This window comes from Protobothrops mucrosquamatus, unplaced genomic scaffold (genome assembly GCF_001527695.2).
Source record: "Protobothrops mucrosquamatus isolate PMUCROS unplaced genomic scaffold, P.Mucros_1.0 scaffold332, whole genome shotgun sequence".
In the NCBI taxonomy this organism is placed as follows: domain Eukaryota; kingdom Metazoa; phylum Chordata; class Lepidosauria; order Squamata; family Viperidae; genus Protobothrops; species Protobothrops mucrosquamatus.
Window position 1 is genome coordinate 606,848 of NW_015386671.1, and position 25,055 is coordinate 631,902.

General features: G+C 34.4%; 1 protein-coding gene across 1 annotated transcript in view; it reads left to right on the top strand.

Annotated features, from left to right (window-relative positions):
* Positions 1-25,055, top strand: part of AKAP9 (A-kinase anchoring protein 9) — a 108,026-nt gene that overhangs the window by 74,780 nt on the left and 8,191 nt on the right. The window contains exons 24-42 of the mRNA XM_029284015.1: positions 1,204-1,416; positions 2,597-2,635; positions 3,978-4,210; positions 5,890-6,009; positions 8,884-9,060; positions 9,191-9,295; positions 10,117-10,269; positions 10,497-10,676; positions 11,240-12,235; positions 12,803-12,937; positions 14,031-14,492; positions 14,776-14,833; positions 14,937-15,058; positions 15,292-15,483; positions 16,499-16,687; positions 18,502-18,643; positions 19,200-19,395; positions 20,401-20,551; positions 24,050-24,706. Of these exons, the coding sequence (XP_029139848.1) occupies positions 1,204-1,416; positions 2,597-2,635; positions 3,978-4,210; positions 5,890-6,009; positions 8,884-9,060; positions 9,191-9,295; positions 10,117-10,269; positions 10,497-10,676; positions 11,240-12,235; positions 12,803-12,937; positions 14,031-14,492; positions 14,776-14,833; positions 14,937-15,058; positions 15,292-15,483; positions 16,499-16,687; positions 18,502-18,643; positions 19,200-19,395; positions 20,401-20,551; positions 24,050-24,706 (4,520 nt within the window). The remainder of the gene's footprint in view (positions 1-1,203; positions 1,417-2,596; positions 2,636-3,977; positions 4,211-5,889; positions 6,010-8,883; positions 9,061-9,190; positions 9,296-10,116; positions 10,270-10,496; positions 10,677-11,239; positions 12,236-12,802; positions 12,938-14,030; positions 14,493-14,775; positions 14,834-14,936; positions 15,059-15,291; positions 15,484-16,498; positions 16,688-18,501; positions 18,644-19,199; positions 19,396-20,400; positions 20,552-24,049; positions 24,707-25,055) is intronic.

The window sequence follows — 25,055 nt, forward strand, 5'->3', positions numbered from 1 at the left end:
GTTAAAATCACTTATACTAGCATAAAGAAAAAGTTCTGAACTGAATGGTTAGGCTTGTTTAGTTGTTATATATCTATAAATGTTCTTTGTTGTTCTCAGGATAGATCAAGTTTTATGAGTTACATACTTACTGTAAGAAGTGAAATATAGGGATAACAAAAAAGTCATACTATAACTTTATAAGATTTAACTGTAACCATTCTTCAGCTATGAAAAAACTGGATTGTCTACACACATGTACACACACATCTTTTATATCAGTTCATCTTTCCAATGAATATTTTCTTATCATAATCATTTAATACTATAATCTTGTACAATTTGCAATCAGCTAAAAATTCTAAATGTGTAGATATCACTATATTGTATCATATAATATATGTATTAAAGGAACACTTACTCACAAATAAGGAATATACATATTAGACTTCACATATAATGAAAAATGAACAGTAACCATGCCTTATCTGGAATTCTATCAACTTTAGGATATTGCATGAGTAAATTTCCATTATAACAGTGTTCTAACAATGGAGACTAAATACAGAATACGTAACAGAATATAGAACACAGAATAACAGGGGAAAGGACCTTGGAGGTCTTCTAGTCCAACACACTGCTAAGGCAGGGCCTATACCATTTCAGACAAATGATTGTCCAATTTTTCTTAAAACCTCCAGTATTGGAGCATTCTCAACTTCTAAAGGCAAGCTGTTCCACTGATTTATTGTTATAACTGTCAGGAGATTTTTCCTAGGTTGCTTCTCTCCTTGATTAATTTCCATCCATTGCTTCTTGTCCTGCCTTCAGGTGCTTTGGAGAATAGCTTGACTCCCTCTTGTTTCTGGCAGCCCCTGAGATGTTGGAACACTGCTATCATATTACTGCTAGTCCTTCTCTTCATTAAACTAGACAAACCCAATTCCAGCAACTGTTCTTTATATTTTTAGCATATTATCGGATTCATATATTGACACTCATCTCCATAAAAATTCTATTTTTTTAAATGAATGTTTCAACTTTGAATATAGCATTAATATTACAGTATAGTATTTCAATTTTTATTACTCGGGCAGAATAAAGTTTTTTGGTATAAAATTATATAGTGCTGTGACCATGCTATTCATATTTTTTTCAGAAAGTTTTGGAATATTTTACTCAAAAATTATTATGCTTCATTTGGACATCTCTGTTTTTCCATAGATCTTATTGATGTTTATGCAGATGAAAAATCACTTATGGAAAAACAAATCCAGGAGAAGACAGAGGTAATAGAGCACCTTGAACAAGAACTACTTCGTACAGGTAACAAATTACAGGAACTAGAGGCTGAGAGACAGCACCTTCAAGAAGAAAAAGAATTGCTCTTCAGACAAAAAGATGCTATGAAAGCTGATGCAGGACCCATAGAACAACGTATGTATTTTTTAGAGTCTTCCAAATATGTATGGTTTTATTATTTAATATCTAATAGACTTTCACAAACTTTATAGGTGTTTAATGGGTGATCTAAGCCTTTTGAGTTAGCTGTTTTCGGGTATTTCAAAAGATCTCCAGGATATAAAATCAATGAGATGCAGGGGGTGACTTGGGGAGGAATGCCTCAGATCCAGACATTATTAGGCAGCATTTATTGGGAACAAAGAGTCATTCACTCAATTTTGTTTCTGTTTTTATATAATGTATAGGTTGCTACAATAGATGGAAGGGCATTAATAACATATTCATTTTATATTTAGCAAGATTTAGTGCAGTTCTTTAATGTAATTGCTTTCATCAGTAAAACTGAGAAAGGAACCATTCTTCTCCTTTGTTACCTTCTAAAATTGATCTGAAGCATCAAGCATATTTAGAGATGGCACTCATTTATCCATAATCTTAACAGGGTCTCGTCTAGTTTATGGCACTTAACTAATTAAAAAGATGCATGGATAGAATTGATTTTTGAAAATGTTTTGAAAGATTAGTCAAAATGGATAATGGATACTTATTTTCATGGAGAGTTCCCTGCATGGATCAGGCACTGTTGGGCAATCCATGCCAAGAGTGCAGCACATACTTTGTTCAGAGCACACATGTTGTGGAAAACTTTTGTGGGGAGAGGTGTTTAAGCACTGGGAAGAAGAAAGACTGGCAATAGATGTGGTCTCAGAGAGATAGGATGGTGGTCATGTGCAGGATGGCAAAAGATAAAAGGAGTATGTTAAGTATATACAAACTGGTAATGATGAGGACGGAAGACATAAAGTATGGAAGAGGTACAGTAGATACATTGGATAGATACAGAGCAACAGAGAAGATAAAAAAAATGACAGGAAGATATGCCACTTTTTAATTCAATAGTGTTCTGAATATACAATAAAAGTATTATGTGAATAGCTGTACGCAACATTTTAGAGAAAAATAAATGGAATCGTGGAAAAACATCTAACAGTTGTGTTTAATAAATCAATGACATTTTTTTTAATTCACTGGGCATTTTACTGAACTCTATATTCTGTCTTCAGCTTCATTTTTCTCATATAGTATTTCAGCTTGAGAAAGCTATAGATGGCATGTGAATTACTTTGCTTCTTGTTTTTTTCTGTTCTCCTAGGCCTAGTAGATGCTGCAGTCGATGCAGCTTCCCAAGCAGGTGTGTTTGTATATTGCATGGCAAATCTTTCATTGGGTGGAAGATTTAACAGCTACTGACTCTTGTTAATCATGGTCTCTCTCTGGGCTTTCGGCTTACTGACATTAACTTTACTGGCCTGCAGCTTTGATACTGTGTTTCATGTTCACACCTTTATTTTGAATAACAATTGCTCACAATTTTACAATATTAATATTTTTAAAATGCGGATTACTTCAATAACCATCATCTTAATCAGCTAATAATTTCTACATTCATATAATAATCTGCATATAGAGATCTTTGTCAAATAAAACTCTGCCTTCATGTGTGATATTTGAGGAAGCAAGTATGATGTAAGATGATGGTACAAAAATCTATACAGTAAGACACAAAAAAAACCCTGCCAAAAGACCATTATCTGGTAATGTTTTTTTATTCATTTGGCAAAGACTTAAATCCAAAAATCTATTATTTTTAATATTTCTCAATCAAGAAATGATTCATGATTACAGCATGTATACCAATTAAAAGACTGAAACATAACATAAATAATCTTGGTATTGTTTCTGATTATATATAACATTAAGCAATGTATGCATTATGCTTCCCCTTTGATGTTACCTCAGTAAACTGGGAATTGTGTTGGCATGTGAAGTTTTATATGCTGCTCAATAGCATCTGAAGCTTCAGATCATATATAAAAAAAATCACTGGATGCTTCTTGCCACCATCAGTGCAATTCCCAAGAGATTGTTAGGATATGAGAATTACCTGTATTTTGGATAGAAATAACATAACATTCAAAATCATTTTAAAATTCCAATGTTACTGGAACATTGTGGAATGTACATCTGCAGCCATAGCTCCCTTGCCACATATCCCTAAGTTCTTCAGTTCTTTGCATTTGTCTTTAAAAAAATTTTAAAAAAAAATTGGAGGGAGGAAGTTAACTGATTGAAAATTCCAGGTGATGGTAAGAAATAGTTGGGTTTTTTTCCCTCCTATAACTCACCTGGTGAAGGTCTAAATTATTTTATATTAAAATGTTGTATGTGTCATTTGTGGGAATATTTATGTTTCAATTGGAACAATCCTACAGGATGAGAAGACAATTGGGTTTTAATGCCATTTACATTTTCTACAGTATTAATGAAAATAAATGTATAATTCTATCAGGAAAGTTAAACCATGCAGATATTATTATTTCTGTTTATTGAAAATATCACATAATTTTGGTGAAACCCAAAGTTATTTTCATCCTTTATTATGCTGTAGCATAAACTTGTCATCTTGGGAGTGAGTTTATTTTATAGAACAATATTAACTATCCACATATAATAAGTTATGCTTTATTAAACAGAGTTGTTGGCGGAGACAGAAAAGTTAATGAAGGAAAAAATAGAAGTGCAGCGGCAGGCTGAAAAAGAATACAATTACCTTCAAAAGCAGGTGAAGGCACTGGAAACTGATATAGAGGAGCAGGTCAACCAGTTTTTGGAGCTAGAGCAAGAAAAAAATGCAGAGCTAATGGATCTAAGGCAGCAAAACCAAGCCCTAGAGAAACAGCTTGAGAAAACAAAAAAATTTCTAGATGTAAGTAAAACGATGAGCTCAATCCACACATCATTTACAACAGAATAAAAAAAGAGAATTCAACAAAAACTCAATTAGCACAATGCATTAAAATGCTTATGTCATACACAATTTGGACTTTTTTTAAAAAAAATAGCACGGTAAACAGGCTTTTTTTTTGTAAAAAAAATAAGATGGCTATATTTTCATATTTAAAATAAGTTTAATTTTACGAGGTTATCATTGTAAACAGTCAATGTGAAAAATGTTTTTAATTTGAACCAATCTCAGCTTAAACTCTTTAAAAAGCCTTGATTCAGGAGTAAAGCGTTTCTGATAATGTTGAAACTGTGTTAAAGTATTTCCAGTACAATTGGACTTCTTTAACTTTTCAAGCCTAAAGTGATTTTTGTATAAAAAGATTGGAAAATTAATTACAATTTTTCTGACATAATAAATAGCATAATTTTATGCTAAAATTGCCATTGATTTTATATATTTGCTGAGAATCTACTTGGATTTTGTTTCTAATGAATAATGTAAACAAACTGCTTGATTACTGGATCACATTTAGCACTATAATAACCTATACATTGCAAAAGATCTGAGGAAAAAAAGGATGCTGCTACTTTGTGTATTGCTTGTCTAAGTTGTGTAGTGTTGTATGTAAATGTGCAGAAAGGGGTTGATGTTCCATATGAAGAGCAATACACACATATTCACTCTCAATTCTTGTCACACTCTAATTCACAAATCGTTACTAAGGTTTTATGAAACTAACTTAATAGTATTTTAAGACATCAGTGGTTCCTGTTATATTTTGTAATAAGTTGAAAACAAAATATAAGTAATCCTTGACTTACAACAACAATTAGGACCGGAATTTCCATCATTAAGCTTAACAACAGAAATCCTTACAGTCCCAGTTGCTGTTGTTAACTGAATCCCACAGTCATTATCTGAGCAACTTCCTGCCAACTTCTAACAACCAACCAAAGCCAGCAGGAAGTTGTAAGTCCCAAACCAGCAGGCAGGTAAGTGGTGTTGCCAAGTGGGGAGGGAGTGAAGTGTTGTGCAGGCAAAGTGAGTGAGAAGTGTTATCTCAGGGAACATGTGAGGAAACAAACAAGAGCTGCCATGCAACCATGACTGCACGAGAGATGAGAGGATGTGAAAGAGTGCACAAAAGTCACTGTGCAGGTCAAGGAGGTTGTGTGTGGTTGTGCCATTGGTCAGAGAGGTTGCACAGGGGTGCAAGAGAGAGTCAGGGAGGTTGGGTGGGGTGCATGAGTGGCTTTTGCAGCATGACAGCAGAGGAGCTGAAATAGGATGTATGAGTCGGAGAGGCTTATTCTAGTGAGTTGTGACCTACCCTGCCAGTTTCCCCATTGACCTTCTGTGGAAGCCAGAGGAACGGTTGCAAATGGCAATCATGTTATCTCCATGATCATTTGGAAACTGATAGTAAGTGAAACTGGTTGCCAATCACCCAGATTATGATCACATGTCCATGGAGATTCTGGGGCAGCCAGAAGTCCAAGGACCAGTCATAACCCCCATTCATTCAGTACCATTGTAACTTTGAATAGTCACTGAACAAATGGTCATAGGGTCGAGGACTATCTGTATTGTGCATTACATTTTGATATTTCCCATTAAAAATACATATATATATATATATATAACGGCTTACATTTCAGGAACAGGCAATTGATAGGGAGCATGAGAGAGATGTTTTCCAGCAAGAAATACAAAAGCTTGAGCAACAGCTTAAAATTCCTCAGAGATTGCAACCAGTCAGTGAACATCAAAATAGAGAGGTAAGATAAAGGGATAATTCATTTGTGACATTGTATGAACTGTGACTATGTGGCACTCCCTTAGTTTTTATGTTAATAATCAACCAGAATAATAATATTTAGACTGAGCTATATAAGTGAGAATAAACTCTTTAGGGCTTCTTTCCATATTAACTTGCCCGTAATATTAATATTTCCTCTGAAATTTTTAGCTGGCTTTTTGCTAATATGGCTTTTTGAGAATTGATAGTGAGACTCCTGCAGAATCTTATGGGTATATACATATGTTTGAATTTAATGACAAGTGCTATTCTGTGTTTAAGCCATTTTTTACAGTATTTTTTATGGTAATTAAGATTTACAAAGTATGGCAAAGCAAAAACATTGCGAAGAATATATAAACTATGGCTGTGTGGTAATGTAGGAGGTAAGTTTTTATATATATAAAAAGCTTCCTGGAGAAACACAGAGGGGGGGGAGGAGCCGGTCAGTACTTTTCCCAAAAGAACCCCCTCACATCCTTAGAACCCTCGCCGAGAGGTAGTCCTTAACTTACAACCATACCGGCATGAGAATTTGCATCGCTAAGTAACTCAGTTGTAAAGTGGGATGTCATGTGACCACAGCAACTTAGGATGGCAGTCTCACCACTTCCCATTGCAATCATTAACCAAGAATCATGGGTCCTTAAACAAGTAGACCTCCCAAGACAAGCCTTCCCTGTCCTGAGCTTCAGTAGAGTGAGGGACTGTCTCCAATTCCACCCCATCCTCCAAAAGCAGCACAGCTTTCCAAAGGCTTAGGGAGCCACATGTGGGAAACATTCACCAGAGAAGCTGTGTGCAAAAAGGAGACAGGGAAGTGCATCTGTTCTGGCTGCAACAGCTGGATGCGAAAAGTACAAAGGTTGGTGTGGGTGACTGGGAGAGAAGGTAGGTAGGTGAACTAAAGCTTGCTGGTGCTTATTGGGGTTCATGGATGCTGCAGCTTGGTGCCACACTGCTTGGGCGGCCTGGAGAGCCACTTGTAGGAAGCGCTTGCTGAAGAAACTGGTGTGCCTGAGGTAGCATGGTAGCCACAGGTCAAAAGACGAGGCAGCAAAGGCAGTGAGGTGTTTTCAACAGAGGTGGCTGGGTACAAAAGGTGAGAAACTATTGGAGGGAACTGGGAAAGAAGACAGCTAGATGAACAAATGCTTGCTGATGCTTGCTGAGTTGTATAGTGGTAGCTGAAACTTCCTGGGATGTTAGAATGGGCCTAAAAGCCCATTTGATTTGGGACTGTTTGCTATACTTCTAAGCATGGTGCAAGATGGCCAAAAGGGCAGAGATGGGGTAGATAGGCAGGGTGGGTGGAGTTGAAGTGCCCCTGCATTTGCAAGTGCAGTCAGACCGCCAAGCACTTGAATTTTGACCATAACTTCAGGCGTGGGTTATCACACACACACACACAAACACACACGTATACATACATCATACACAAACACAGAATCTAGCCTAAAGGCCATAAATTCCAATAGGTATAATTCAGAATAGTTGCATTATAACTTGAACATAGGACTTATATCATCAAAAATTATAACCTGAACATAGAAGGACTTCTGTCATCAAAAAAATCACAATTATCAGAGCTGTGTGTTTTCATGTGTGTGTGTGTGTCTATGGATATGTTTGTAATTTCAGTATATAAAAAAAATCTCTAAAAACCTATGCCACAGTTCACTTTTTGATGGGTATTGTTATCTACCCTTAGATTATGTATTGGTCGTTATTTGTAAAGCCCTTTATAGCACTGTTCCAGGTTCTCTGAGAATCCATCTTTCCCCTATGGAATCAGCCTGTCTTACTCACACTGGCAGAAAGAGCTGGCCTGCCTCAATCACACCCATCAGCCAAGGAATTTTGGCTGGGTGCGGTATAGGAGAAGAGCCTTTCTGAGGTGCCCCCCCCCCACTCTTTGGACTATCTTGCTGCCAGTAGTGATCTCTGCCCCTTCTTCTGACCTTCAGGAAGAATTTTAAAATATGAATGTGCTGGTTGGCATCGGGCCCTGAAGGAGAAGCTGTAGGTGTAGGTAGTTGATGCAGTAATAAAGAAGGCACCACTGCTGCTCCTCTCCAAACTATGGTCTTTTAGTTTGTTCTTAATCTTTTGTAATTTTAATTATTATTATTATTATTATTAATAATAATAATAATAATAATAATAATAATAATAATAATAATAAAGTTGGAAGGGACCTTGGAGGTCATCTGGTCCAACCCCCTACTCAGGCAGGAAACCCTATAACATTTTAGACAAATGGCCATCCAGTCTCTTCTTAAAAACTTCCAGTGTTGGAGCATTCACCACTTCTGGAAGCAGGTTGTTCCACTGATTAATTAATTTGTTTTTATATTTATAATTGTTTTTATATCTTTATGTTTTATTACATTGTAAGCTGCCCAGGGTCACCTCAAATCACAAGATGGGCAACATATAAATTTAATAAATAAAAAAAATAAATCTACCTTTGAGAAATACATATTTGCTCTCTTACATTGTCCCTCTCTATATTTACAGTTTGTAGTATGTTGGTAGATCCCCAAAGGTAGTTGTGACTGGTTAGTACTTAGTTTGGGTTTTTTTCGCTCCCTGCCCCCAGCTTTGCCCAAATATTTTCTTGCTATGGAAGTGTTCCAGTTAGCTCAAAACCAAACAGCCAGCATTCTCCATTTTTCTGATTTCCCTTTATTTATTTGATTTTGGTTGCTTGTGATTTCCTCCAGACATTAAGGTTTTTTAAATACATGTACATCCTTCTTTTTTCCTATTTCAGACAATTTAAACTTACCATAGTTTGTAGCAAATTTGTGTTTGAATTATAGCCTATGCATTTCCTCTGGTTTGCCACCAGATTGAAGAATTAACAAATCATCTTCAAGAGAAAACAGACAAATGCAGTGAGCTTTTGCTCTCTAAGGAGCAACTTCAGAGAGATGTGCAAGAACGGAATGAAGAAATTGAGAAATTACAATGTAGAATCCAAGAACTGGAACAAGCTTTAATGATCAGTGCAGACAATATACAAAAGGTATTTTTTGGTAGAGACCGTTTTATTTATAATTATTTGTACAGTGTTATTATCAACATAACTTGCTTTACTTAATAATCAAAGAACTGTGACTTAAAAGAAGTGATAGTTAAATATACTTACTTTAAAGGTGGAAGAAAGAAAGCAATTTGGGTCTGCAACTATAAGGGGGGACTGGCCTCTAGAAGCACAGCTACAGGCTGAGCAAGAAGCTGTAGACAGGAAGGAAAAAGAGGTAGAGTATTTTTTTTAATTATTCAGAATTTTCACTATTTGAATTGAATTTAGCATGTGAGGTATAAAGGAATTCATATCTATGGAGATTCTCAATTATCCAAATCATGGTTGTTCCAAAGGTGCTTTTCTAAAAGGCAATTGGATTTTCTTGGGTTTTTTCCTTGAAAATGTTTCATTTCTCCTCCAAGAAGCTTCTTCTGTTCTGACTGAATTGAAGAAGCTTCTTGGATGAAAAGCAAAACATATTCAAGGGGAAAAAAACCCAAGAAAGTCCAGTTGCCTTCTGGAAAAGCACCTTTGGGGCAAAGGAATTCATGGTTCCATATAAGCTTGGTTTTCTGTTGATCACTTGTAGTGCTCAAAAAAGTTTGTTAAACTTATAGAAAATTATTTAGAGAGAGTAAAAAAAATATAGGTTAAAAAAAAAACCACTAAAAGCAGTGGGAGCGAGAGCAATTTGCAGCTTCCTGCCAGCTTTGCCATTGGCTTTGTTTGTACAAAGCTGGCAGGGGGCATCAGAAACCACACGTGACTATGGCAGCGTTGCGGGATGGTGAGGCAATGCTGCAGAGCACTACTTTGCCATTACAACTGGCCTGAGAATCCTTGAATTTTCAATCCCACGGAAGTAATGGATCCCAGATTTTGGACACATTCTTTTAAGTTAGCCCATTTGAGATACCTTGATTCAAAAACTATTGGCCTATGATACACACACAATTGAAGGTTACAAAGGGGTTACAAAATAACCCTAAAACAAATGCAGCTCTTATTTACATAAAATAAATTATTCCTTTGCCACTTATTTTGGATATACAGATCATAAATCTTGAGGAACAATTAGAACAGTTCCGTGAAGAACTAGAAAACAAAAATGAAGAAGTGCAGCAGTTACAGATGCAGCTACAAATTCAGCTAAAAGAGTCTACAACTCGACAACAAGAACTTGAACAAGAAAATAAATCATTTAAGGTATTATTTGAGAAGAAAGCAAGTTTTTCTTTCCTGTTTTGAATGAATATAACTTGAGTTTATGAAATCTGAAAATTATGAAAAAGTATGAAATCTTAAGTATTTAACTATTTATAAAATGCTATTTGAAAATATTTTCTTGTTTCAGTTTATTCCTCTGATAAAATGAAAATAATTAGTGAAGGGAATCTATAAGTTATTTTCATCTTACTGCTTTTTGTCTGTAGGATGACATGAAAAAATTAGGTCAAGCTATCCAGAATCCTGAAGATACTTCTATAAAGGGTCATCATCAAATTCCTGGGAAATATATACAGATTATACAAGAAAAGGAACAGAAAATCCATGAACTCCATGAACAAATTTCAAAATTGCAACAGCAGCTGGAAATTACAACAGATAATAAAGTAATAATTTATGAAATCCTTAGTGACACCATCTGTTTAAGCAAGTAATAAACATGTTAGAACAGGGACTAAAATACCTATAATTGTACTTCAAAATAGAATGTGCATGGATGTTTTTTAAATATACTTTATAATCTGCAATACATAATTAATATTTCATATTATCCCTCTTTATTTACAGTTTGTGGCATAGTAGAACTTTTACAATTGGTACAGTTTCTGGTAATTGTAATTGTTAGTAGTTGGTTTGTGTTATTTTTTCTGCCAATTATTTTCTCATAGTGGAGAGCTTTTATTTGCTCACAACTAAATAGGTTTTTTAAATGCATACAGGACCAACAACCCCCCATAACACATTAAAATATTACATCTGAATAAAACAATATTTATCTTATTTAAATAAAATATGACTTACTCTGATTTACCTTTTACAAATTTTATATAAAAAGCATGCAGAGTTTTAAAATATATATTTAATATAAAGAAATATAATTAGTGTCATAAAAACAAGAATTTTGCCCTTCATAATATTTTTTCTTTGTTTTTATTTCAATTCTGCTTAGTTGGTTGAGCAGAAAAATGAGCACATAAAAGAACTGGAAGCCCAAATAGAAATTTTAAAGAGTGATCAAGAACGTGTCAAGCAGAAAAATGAACAAGAAATAGAACAGCTGAATGAAGTTATTGAAAAACTCCAGCAGGAAATGGTGAATATTGAACACAAGATACCTTTGGACTTTTCATTGACTCAAGATGATATAGATAATTTAAAACACCAGCTTGATGTTGTAATGGCAGAAAAGGATGATTTAGTGATACAAGTGGAAAATAATGTTCAGCAGTTATTTGTTGCAAAGAATGAACTTGAAAGAAAACAAATTAACATAGTAAAGTTAGAGAAGGAACTAGATATACTGAAAGAAGAACTTGAAAAAACTAGAGAAAAATATAAGTCTATTCCAATAAGAAGTGGCAATGCACAAATAAGTACAAAGATTGAAGAAGATGCTTCGAGAATAAGTATAAATTTAAAGGTACTTGAGAAAGCTGTAAAAGAAAAGGATTTAGAGCTAATCCAATGCAACAGGCATTTCAAGGATTTCAAAGACCAAGCCCATATGGAGTCAAACAAGCTCAAACAAAGAATAATGGAACTAGAAGAAGCCCTTGAGCAAAAGACTGCTGCAAACCTTCAGAATCAAGTTGAATTGAATCTGATTCTGGAGCAAAGTCAGCTTTCTCCCCTGGTAGCTGCAGTTTCAGAAGATAGCAAAGAAGAAGCCTTATGTATTCCATTAGAAAATGCAAAATATATAGGTAGGGAAGATGCAACAGTTAGGTTATTAGAGTTATCAGAGAAACTTTCAGAGATGCAGAGCCAACTGGCAGATGCACAGAATAATCTTCAACTAGAAAGAACAAAACTGGAATTAGTAAAGAATGAGACAAAAGAAAAGGAAGAGAGACTTGTTAAACTTCAACAACTGCTAACAGAAATAGAACAAAGACATAAACGGGAGAAATTGTCAAGCTCTGAGGAAAGAAAGATGCAAACTCAGGTATGTATGGCTTGAAATTGTTTTCTTCAAATATTAAATGAGTCAGTTATTCTTCAAACATCATTTTGAGAGAAATGGGCTGTAACAGTTGAAAATGCAAAAACTGAAAATGAGTAGAATAAAGTATTTCTATAATATCTTACAGAACAAAGCCAAGTACAAATTCAAACAATAAAAGAACCATAATGTAAAATACCAATAAAATGTCTAAAACAGCATTAAACTGTTTGGCCCATCATCAGGCATTTTACAAAAAAAGTGATACATGGACAGTAAAGCCATTATTTTTGGTTAATCTTTATTACAAAAACTGGTGATGAAGACTTTACCAACATATATGTTTCTGCCATCTTAGCTGCATACCAGTAGCCACTTTCATTGGGCAGTAAACTGGGGAAATACTTAAATCTTTATGCCAAGGGTTAATTTAAGTCAGGACTCATCCCCATTATATTTTAAACTACTACCAATGTGAGATACTACCTTAACATAGTAACTAAGAAATACCAAATTCATATACGTAAGTTTATACTCGCATGAATTACTGTTTTGGTACTAATAATTTAGATGGTCACAGAGTTGGGTGAAAACAAGCAAGGAAATTATCTTGAATTGGAAAAAGTCAGATTGGAGTCAGCTGCAGCCAAGGAAGAGCTTAATAACTACAAAGAAAAAGCAGAGAAATTGAAAGAACAGTTACTGGTAAGAATAAAATAAACATCTGTTGTATTTTGCACTGAAAGTTGCTGGGAGCAATGTATTTGAAGGGTACAAAATAAAACCATTAAGTAATTAAAAGCACATTGGAAGGACGTAGAAAGTTTCAATTTTATGATTATTCCATAACTGCTTTTTATACTGTCATGCTATCTTGATATAATCAATCTAGAACTAAACTTTCAAATATTTGGAAGATTTGCTGTGAGATTTATTTTTGCATGTTTTATCAATAAGTAAAAAATTAAGAGCTCTATTACTGAGGCTTTTATTTAAAAGTAAACATTGAGCTAGATTTATGTCTACGCTTTAAGGAAGACAATAGCAATAATCTTAAAATGTGATCTACAGATGGAAAAATCTGACAAGAAATTTTTTATTACAGTACAATGGCCCAAACTAAATAAAATTTGCTAAATGAAATCTACAGAGCAGGTGGCAGTTATTAGCAAAAGCTGATTTTATTTTTTATTTCCTTGATTTTTATTTTGTTTTTCATTCACGAGCCCAAGGTGTCCTTCCATTGTCTCCCACAGGAAAAAAAATCCTGTAAAATAGGCTAGGTTTGCAGAAGGGGGCTGGCTGGAAGTTGCAAAATGAGCTTTTGTGGCTAAGGATGGATTTGAACCTGTGCCAATCCATCATCTTAACTACTGCACCACACTGAGATTTGCTCACTGTGTGCATCGACTGCTTGTTGTTAGCCTGTTTTCATGTTTTCAACTTGTGAATCTCAATATGTTCCTGAACAGCATCACACAGTTAGTTTTATATGCTATGCCCTGCTCCCCACTGCTCAGTACATCATTCTTGAATTTGTACAGTATATCACCTGTGTATTAATAATTAAAAATAAAATTTAAACTTACTACCTATTAATAAGTAGTGATATGATATTCATGAGTTTCTGTAGTGGAAGGAGAATATAAGGCAGCAGAATTACAAACAGGTTCAAAAAGTATACTTATGGGTAGCTGTCATTTCAAAATATTTGCAAAGAACTGGGTGGTTTAATAAGACCATACTATTTGTATTTTCTTTCTGTAAGAGAAGCATCTGAACTTTTGTTTGTTTACAGGTAAAAGAATCAAACCTGATCTTTCTTAAAGATGAACTAGAGCAAACCAGGAATAAATTAGCCCAGGCAGAAGAAAAAATTGCTGGATATATAAAGAAGGAAAAGAATATTATAAAACCAGAGCAAATAGATACCAAATGGATAAATGCATCAAGTCAGACTGAAAAGGTACAGCATATCAGTAGCTGCAACCAGACTTCACAACTCCTTGTGAAAAGTGAAGGAATTCAGATTGATTTACAAAATGAATATTCTTCAGCAGAAGTTACAGAACTTATAAAAGAATTTAATGAAAAAATTGAACAAATGCAGGAATTACATGCTGCTGAAATAATGGACATGGAAACGAGACACATCTCAGAATCAGAAGTGTTGAAAAGAGAACAATTTATTGCAATACAAGAGTTAACAGAAGAATGTAATGTCTTGAAAAATGCCATAGATGTCCTAAGAAATAAAGAGGTATGTGCTATGTAAAATACTAACAATACCTGGTTTTCATAGCTAAAACTTTTATTGCTCTACAAATATTATTAAGGCACCACACAAAATGAAACAGTTTGATCTTGCATTGTCCAGCAGGAAATAATTGAATAAGTATCAAATCTGTTTCTGAATATTTTGCTATTGTTGGTTAAAATGGAAATTGTATTATGCTGATGCGTTTGCTGTAGTTTTAAGTTTTAAAACAGAAATTTTTATTTATAGAATCATATTGTTAACTATAATTTCTGTTCTATTTTAGACAATCCCGGGTATAGCACAGTCTATAACTTCTATTGCCAGTGATAGTTCATATAATGGTAAGAGAATATTAATTTTTGATTAACTTTATTTTTAGAGTGACTATTAAAACCTGGAAAAAACTTTTTATTTATGATTTGACAGTTGAGCTTATTATTTCAGACTCTGCTTCAGGCTGGAACCAAGGAACATACCTGGCTCCAAGCCATGGATCAGAAACCATATCAGATGCTGTAGGAGATGAAGGTGAAACAACAATGGATTTTCTTCCAAACAAAATCAAGGTGAATAAGATCCATTTTGATTTTTTTGAGTAGAAAACAGTTGAGATTAAAAACAAATCCTTGCAGTTTCATGAGTGTCCAGATACCTACCCTGAGTTAAATTATTTATCAATTCTAATTAAAACTTTCTTTCTGCTCCCACCTACACATCCTTAAAGTAGTTTCTTAATATTGGAAAAGGAATAGTAATGATTCATTCTCAATACTATATTACTTGATGTTTTTCCCTCTAGGGCTTGCTAAGAGCTATTCATCATGAAGGCATACAGGTACTTTCTCTCACAGAATTTCCTTACAGTGAAGGTGAAGTTGTTCCTATTAAACAAGAACTAGAACCTTGGCTAGAAGAACGTATGGCTTTTTTAAGCAGTATTTCGTCTTTGAAGGAATTAATTGCCAAAATGCAGATTCACAGACAAACTAAGGTAATTATGATCCCAGAATGGCTACATTGTAGTCAGTACTTGTGCTGGCTATGTACATATATTATGAAATATTTTATTAATATTCTTGTGGAATCTCCAGCTAAAGTGGAGGGAGGGGTCAAGAGGAATCAGAGTTTATAGTCGTTGTAAGCCACACAGGCCAGACCTCCTCCAGAATCCTTGAATCTTGCCATCCCCAAAGGAATGCAGTCAATCTGGTGAAATTCTTGTAACATAAGTGACTAGCATTAAAACTTGTGTGGGATTATTCATGAGTGGTTCTAGTTACTTTCACCTGACAATTCTCTACTTATAGAAATATTTATGTTTCTCTAAATATATTATAAAATTATATTTGATCTCTTGAAAATGCCTCTTTTATTTAACCAGAATCAGCTGAGACAAATCCTCATCTAAATTTTCAAAAAATTGTATCAGTCCAATCTTTCATATGCCTGATAAATGTGTATTGCATTATAGTTTTAGTCGTGTATATAGTAATTTTCAGTACAGAAATTCCTAGAGAAAAAATAAAACTTGATTATACTATTTAGAGTTTCTGACTTTTATGCTTCTGCTTTAAACAATAGTCTTCAGTTTCACAATTGTTTTCAGTAGTGACTTTAAAGAGGCTAAAGCAGCTTTCCCCGGTCTGCAAATATATTGGGTCTCTGATTTGGAATTCCAGAGATTAATACATCTGAAATGAGAAATCTTCCATGATGGGGAAAGGTGTTTTAAAGGGGAAAAAAAGTTCATATAAAACAAGAATTGCCAAAATTGCCAAAGCATACTAAATGCATGATAATATTAGTCATAAATCTGTTCTTAAGACTACTGGAAATCATTAAACTATTAATTAAATAAAAAAGTGAGAGAGCTAAGAATTTTCACTAACATATAAATATAATATAAACATAACATAAACAAATATAACATAAACAAAAAGTCAGAACAGTTTATTCTTTTAAAAACTTTAATATACTTACACACTATTGATTTTGTGTTCCTCTAGTTTTATGTAGCATCTGAAACCTCTGACACTGTCTCAGATTGGCGGGCAGAGCTGCTCTGTGGTGTTCAACAAATTTTCCAAAATGAAAAGGATATTCTTCTAGCGGCATTTCAGACTGAATTGGCAGAAGTCGGTGTTCAAGATGCTGTGGGACTAATAGATCAGCTGGAAAGGAGACTTCAAGAACAGGTGAATTATACTAGATAAAAGTAATGATTTTCTCTTGGTAATCACTGAAAAAAAGTATTTATTTTAGCAGTTAAAAAGATGCTTCGTTTATGATATTTTTTATTAAGCAGAGAGATGAAAGGAAGAGATTTCAAGAAAGTATTGTAAACTGATCATGTAGCAAGCTTGCAACCCCACAGTCTTGAGATGCCAACATGGGTAGAAGAGCAAACAGTTTTATAGTCTTGTAATCTCTCTCCAATCTCTCTGCAAACGGGATGGGGAATTAAAAACAGGACAATTGTACTGATTATAACTGTTCATGTGACTGAGGAATATTGTGATGGTATAAATTATTTCCAATTGGCCATAATGGTGTTTTTTTTAGCACCAATGTTACATCTTATAGTTCCTGAGCAAGTGGTCAGTAAATGATCACAACTTGACCTTCAAAAAACTGCTGGATTTGAAGTCTATTGATATATTCAAGCATTTCATCCAGACTTTTTTGTTTTTTGAAGTGTTACATATTATTTACCTTTGTGATGATAAAATTTATCAGGAATGGAAATGACTTTATTTCTTTTTCATTAGAAACAATTCAATTCAGAACTTTCCATTTTATCTGTATTATTAGAATAAAATATATGTAGTAAAACATATAGCTTATACAAACATGTATTTGCATGAACCACCTGCAAAATAATGCCCAGTACACCTACAATCCATAATCCAATTTTATAAATTTTGAGTTTCTCATGGTAAATATTTTTTCTTTAATAAAGCAATGCACTTACCAGCCATGCAGGCTGAAGTCTTCTAACTCCTATTGTTTCCTTGTAATTCTCCATTCCTTCAAAACCTACTTAGTCTAAATCAATAGAAGTAGGGACCTGACTTCTATTGCAGTATATTGGGTTCAGCTAAAAAAACATTGGAAATAACACAATCTAGTCATGAGTTACAAACAATGGCTCGGTCACAGTTACTTTGAACAGTCAAAACACTCAAAATGGCCAAAATCACCTCATTCAGTCCACCCCAGTAGTAGCAGGAACATAACTAGTCACCATTACTGGATTAATCACTGGAAATTATAAAAACTCTACCAAGCTACCAAAGAACCTCCAAATTTAAACTGGGATAATGCTGATAATTTTTTGTTTTAAATACAGAACAGAACATGTTTATTTCAAACTGAAAAAAACTCTCACAATCTACAAATTTTGTTACAAGTAGAGAAAACTTGGACAATTTTGTATAGTCTTGCATGTTTATGCTATTTATTATTACTGTATACACTTCAATTTTATGATTTATTTTTCATACCCATAGTTGTTGGGAACATTTTACATATAAATTTGCAAATAAACAACTAGTTTTAATAGATGCAAAACTTTCCATCATGTTCAGTAGCAAATTCTTTTTTTACTTTTTTACTTTAAAATAGTTTGTTCCAACAGTGGGAAGTAAACATTGTAATTGGGAAAACAAATTATAATTCTACTACATCCTAAAGATACATGGGAAATTAGAAAGTAATTGTAATAAAGATAAAGATGTTGTGTTCCTTTATTGAAACAGTGTTGTTATGAATATTCTATGAAACACATGTTTAATAAAACAGAAGGATTACCACTTAAGAACACCCACATAAGACATAAAAAAAATCTCCTGAAAAATGTTTTTATTCTTATGTTGATGAAATCCACTACATTCCTATAATTTACCTGAGATGAGGACTTGTTTAACTTTTTGATTAGTAAAGGCAAGTTCTATGCAATTCATTAATCTGGTATTTCTTTCTGTTTTTTATTCTTAATAATTGATAAAAGATGACATATCAGAGGAGTGCTTTGGATTTCCTTCAGAATGCAGAGAGACAAAGTTTGTTAATGGAAATCAGCATTTTGCATGCACAGCTAAACAGGCATGATGATGAAAAGGAAGAAATAGAAATTCATCCAAAATGTCAAGGTAATGTGTAAAATTGTTTGATCAATAGGGTTACCTTCACTTTCCTACCATCAGGCTTCCTTACTAGGCTTCAGTTTAAAAAAGAAAGGTTTGTGTGTTATTGTTGGTATATGTGAATTAATAATATAGAGTACCAAAACTAAACTTGGACAGTGTTATTATACGATCTCAGCCAGCTTCAGAAAGTAGCACTAATAATCTCAAGTCTACAAGGTTCAGTTACTTGATAGCTCCCTGATCTCTCAGGTTAAAGACATTTGAGGCAACAGATCTTAGTCCAAGAGCTGAACATGTAGAAATTAGTGGCCTAGTTAAATTGAAATTCTTGTAGTGAGTTTAAAATTATTACATGATAATAACTTATAATATGGAACACTGTAATAGAATTAATCCATGTTTCATTAAAGGACTACAGATTAAACACACTATTATTATTGAAGTTAAATATTTTTTTATAAATAAGATACTGATTTTGCTCTTTGTTCAGGATTTTGTTTCAATATGACAAATTAGCATGTATAGTCTGTTTCTTACTGTGTGAAAATGTACTCCCTAGAATTGTTGGGTTACAATATGGAAATGCAAATGGAGCTTAAAAATACCAAGGACAGAACAGCTGAACTTCAAGAGCAGCTCAGCTCTGAAAGGATGATGGTTGCAGAACTAAAGAATGAACTTGGGCAAACCAAGCTGGAACTGGAAACAACCCTAAAAGCACAACATAAGCACTTAAGGGATCTGGAAGCCATCAGGTACAATTTTTAAGGGCTGTTTTCTTTAGCACTGTAGAAGATCTTACCATTTTTTTTACATTTCTATTAAAAATCAGTTTTAAAGTGAGGCTGTTATTCGTTTTAATGCAAGATTCACTTTGACTTCTTTTGCTTTTAATTGGAGGCTAAAACATGAGGAACGATTGCTGGAATTGGGTATGTCTAGTTTAACGAAGAGAAGGACGAGGGGGGACATGATAGCAGTGTTCCAATATCTCAGGGGCTGCCACAAAGAAGAGGGAGTCAAACTATTCTCCAAGGCACCTGAAGGCAGGACGAGAAGCAATGGGTGGAAACTGATCAAGGAGAGAAGTAACTTAGAACTAAGGAGAAACTTCCTGACAGTTAGAACAATTAACTAATAGAACAGCCTGCCTCCAGAAGCGATGAATGCTCCAACACTGGAGGTTTTTAAGAAGAGACTGGACAGCCATCTGTCCGAAATGGTGTAGAGTTTCCTGCCTGAGCAGGGGGTTGGACTCGATGACCTCCAAGGTCCCTTCCAACTTTATTATTATTATCATTATTATTGTTGTTGTTGTTGTTATTGTTGTTGTTGTTATTATTATTATTATTATTATTATTGGAATGAAGACGTTTTTGCAGCAAACGTATAGAGTTGATTATTTTAATCAAATTATTTTAATTATATTTTAATTTGATTTGTTTGCTGAATGTTATTGATACAAGAAAAACAATACTGACAGTTTATACACTAAATGTTCAGTGTTAGCCGATCAAAAGAATATAGGGGAAGATTAGTAGTAGAGGTAATATTTACTACTAGAGTATTACTATTATGCCCATCTCACAATTATTCCGTGCACATCTCACAATTATTAAGAAGTAAAATTTAAGAAAACCTGCAGGTTTGCCTTGTAATAGACAGTTTTGTGCTCATCACACAAATATAAATATAAATATTTTCTCCTATTTTAGTTATTTTTCAAATAACTAAAATGGATTTATCTTGGCTTTTATCAGAAATGAACTTAAGGGAAAAGCAACTGAACTTGAAATCTTAAAAAGTACGATTACAAATGAACAGAAGAAATCAAGGGAGTTTCAGTGGGCCCTGGAGAAGGAGAGAGCAAAAGTGGAACACGGTGGTAAAAGAGAAAAAGAAGAAATCGAGGTAACCAATCTTGGTACTTCAATATGTACAGTGGAATGGATCATTACACAGATGATGATTCATGCTTTACTATATATTTAATAAGATACTGTATATTGTAAAGGTTGAGAATTAACCCAGCATCTTTAATGTTTATATTTCCTCACAGACTTTGCAGACAGGCTCAAAATTAAAACTACAAATTGCAAAAAGCAGAGTTCATTCCAAATGCCTCAGTGATCAAAACTAGATATTTGTAACTATTCTTGTACCAGATATAGTCTTTTCCACAAAATCATTAACAAAAGTCTTTTTCTATAGGCTTAATGAAACAAGTTATGAATATGATTAATAGATGGGTAGTCTTCAATTTAAGACTGGTCACTTAACAACTGTTCAAAGATAGCATGGATCTCAGAGATGGGTTCAGAAGCCAGACTCAGTTCCTAGGAGCACAGAGTGTTAAGAAAGAGACTAACTTCTATAAATTCCAACAAGGCAGCAAGAAACACAGTTAATTGTAGATAAGGCTTAATTGAGCAAGACAAATATCCCAATTGAGCAGTCCAAAGTCAAACTGAAGATTTACAATGCCAGATCAAGAGAGAAACTAGGTCAAGATTAGTCAACAAGCCAGGGATGTGCATAACTAGATTCTAAGGGTCATGATAGACAAACCAGATTCTGGAGTTGCTTCTAGGAAAAGGCCAATAGGAAGTTAAACACTCTGTCTGCTGAGAATGCGCACAGCTGTGATCAAACCTGGTTGGTGAATTCAATGTCTTGCTGCTTGCTCATGAGTTGCACTTTGGCAAGGTGCAGGAGGAATTTCTAGGTAAGGCCAGTGAGCCCCTGAACCAGCCTGAGTCAAATCCTGAGGACATGATGGAGACAATTACAACTGGATTCAAAGTTCTGATGGTCGCTGCTGCCCCTCCACAGTCATGTGACCACACTTTAGGCACTTGGCAATGGGACCACACTTTTGGCTGTTTGCATTATCCCAGGGTCATGTGACTGTATTTTACCATGGTTTTGCTAAAAACCAGCATTTGCTACTGTAATGGGCAGGCTCCATTATGGTTTTAACTTGAGAACTACCTGTAGTTACATAGTATAATTGTGAGGAGAAAGGCAACAGCAGAAGTACTTATGGTACACATGTTTTAAAATGTTGTTATGTATTTATAAGACAATATGATCCTGGGAGCTTGAGATAGTTCACTATAACATCTAATACTGAACTTGGAATAGTGCCAATCTACTTCACTTCACCAAACCTTGAACTTTGCATATTTCATCTCTATAATCCATGATCAGCAGTGGGGGTTATGAAAGAATAAGCAGCCTGCTGGAATACCTGTAAATATGTGGAATGTTTGTTTTATTACACAAAGAAATCTTTCCCTCTAAGATAGAAAAAATTGCTTTATAACTATGTTTTCAATATTAGTTTAATTAACAGTGGGACTCCAGGAACTCGGGCAGAAGTCTTGCATGCCATTTATCAGCTGACTGTTTGAGCCATAAATGTGAGACAATAATCTAGTAAAAGTCTTTATAGAAAACATGCTCTAATACTCAATCTGGACCCTTCCATGGGATACCATTTGCTGATAATAAGTATATAAAATATATTACACTTTCTCATGAAGTTTTCATTATGTTGTATCAGTGTAGAACCAGGTACAACATATATATTGTAAATCCCTAGATGGCCTTTAAATTCTCATGCTGGTCTAACATAAAAAAGCAACAAAAATGATAAAAATGAGTTTTGAGTTTTTTATGAGTTTTGAATTTACTGTTTTATAACCACTATTTAATAAACTGTGTAATCAATTAATATATGAGGACGCATTTGAAATATTATTTCCTTGGGCATTTATTTTATTTCAAAAATTGTTGTTTTTCCAGTTTATACGAGAACAATAAATTTAGCCTTAAATAAAGGCATTACAATTAACCATTCTTACAAAGATTAGAAAATATAAGCAAAATTATTTTATAAAAAACAGAAAAAGCAAAATAACCAGTTATTTTGTTATACTATAAAACTTTGGTAAAAAACTTGACTCATAGTGACTATACGGGCATATACATATAATTTAGTTGGCAACAATAGAGAAGAACTTTGCCATTGCCTTCTTCCAGGATTTTCTCAACCTCCCAGTTGTTGAGTAGCCTACATCTCTGGATTTCCTGGTAATAGCATTTCTAAGTACTAACCAGTTCTGACCCTATTTGTTTCTGAATAAAGACAGCAATAGTAGACAAACGTTCCTCAGGAGAATTTTATATTTGGAGCACTGCCACTGAGGTTGCTCTACTCCTGCTCTGTTGTGATCTGTATTAACAGGGCTATTCAACTTGCATAAATGAATTGTGCACTCTGAAATATGGTCAGTGGTATTTTCCCAAGATGTATACTACCTATGCAGTCAATAATTCTCTGCCTATTTGCTTTGTCTGATATTTGGTCTGTAAGCTAAGGATCATTTTGGACCCATTCATAACCAAAAATGCTCTTGGGAAATATAGTGTCACTGTTTAGTCAAGGTACCGAGGTACAGAGATTTCCACAGAACTGTCAGCCATTGCATCTGAAAAATATTTTAAGAATATTTAGGAATTATCTCTGAGGGTGCATGGCTACTTCGCTCTTTCAGAGAAGGTAATCAGAGAAAGTTCACATTTCACCATGAAGTGAATTGCATCACACCAATTCTGAATTCCTTGTCAACCCTTCCCAATCTCAAAATCAGATCTGAGACTTTTTCATTAAAGATTGTGTCCACCAGCTTAGGCAGGGAAGATATTGAACAGCAACCTGGGCAGTGGTGGGATTCAAATATGTGAACATATGTGAATGCCGCTTCCGGAAGTCTGTTCTGGGCCTGGGCCACAAAAAAATTAGCTACTGGTTTGGCCGAACTGGTGCGAACCGGCTGAATCCCACCACTGAACCAGCCAATACAAACACAACATACATCCAAACATGTTGTGCTATCAGGGGTTCCCAACTGGGGGTGCAAGACAATATTCCAGGGGATGCAAAAACTTGAGTTTTCAAAAGTATAGTGTATATGCATAACTCATTGCCATTATTTTGAACATTTGTAAGGGGTGCGAGAATATATCAGAAACGTTCTAGGGGTGCAGGGTATAGAAAAGGTTGGGAGCCACTGTGCTAGATGATGACTTTGCTATTATTATGACTTTGCTAACAGTAAAATAAATAGTTATGATTTATAACTTTACTCCTAAAATTGCAAGTACTCCCAATGTTAAATGTGTCCTTAATATACTAGTCCAGAAAAAAAAATATTGAACAGACTTCTGAATTAAATTTTGAATTAGAATCCTAGTAAGATAAGCATGTGATTATAGTCTTCCCAAGCTTTTCAGTATCGGGTTCTAAGATCTTCAAAATTACTGTTTTTATGGTACATTCCCATGGTCTTTACAAAGCCGTATATACTGACAGTTTTCTTGTTTTTGTTGTTTTCCTCTTGTAAGGATTTGAAATTTTCTTTTGAAAATGAAAGACAGAAAAATATAGAGCTGAGTAATCTTCTGGAGCTTGAAAGAGAGCTGTCAAATGATTTGCAAAAGAAGATTGAATCCCAGGAAGCACTAAATGCAGTACAACTATCTGAGGAACACAGCTGTAACTCTGAACTACAAGTACTGTTGGAATCTGAGAGGCTCAAAGTTCTTGAGTTATGCAGCGCCCTAGAGAGAGAAAAAGACTTACGTACCCAGCTCCAGATGATTGAACAGACAAAGCGGGATGGAAGTTCTACACATTCAGAAGAATTGTTCAAAGATCTGCAAAAACAATTGGATGAAAAGCATAACCGCATAGTTCTAATGGTTAATGAATTGGAAGAGAACAAATTAGAATCTGTGAAATTGAAACAACAAATGGAAAAAGAGAGGCAGATTCACAGGAAAACTCTACAGGCAGAACAAGATGCTAATATCTTAGCCCATAAAAAAATACATGAACTGGAGTCCAGAGTGGAAGATTTGCAGTGGCAACTTGAAGAAGAGAGACAACAAGTTCTTCAGTTGCTGAGTGATGAAAAGAAACAGCAAGAAATGGTCCAAGAATTACAGCAAAAAATGCAGAGAAAAGAGGTGGAAAAAGCAACATTTCAGGCTGTAAATGAGGTACATGTCCCTCAGAGACAAACTTACTTTGCCTTTCAGTATTTTAGGTGCTTATTAATACATTTATGTTTGTTATTTGTCCAGAGTAATTTTCAAAATCTGCCTTTATTTATTGCTCTTTACAAATAATTTCATTGTTTCCTATAATGCAGATGACACTAACATTATGAGGAGAATGTCCACAAGCAATAGGGGAATAGGCATGTTTTGCAAAGGCCCTTCTGATCACAGCTGCCATTTACTGCACAAGCAGAAAGTGAATCCAGGAGGGCTCCCAGATAATATATGCAACCCTTACCAGAGCCAAGGATGGAAATATCCAGTTTTAGTGTCAGGGAAGCCCAACCCC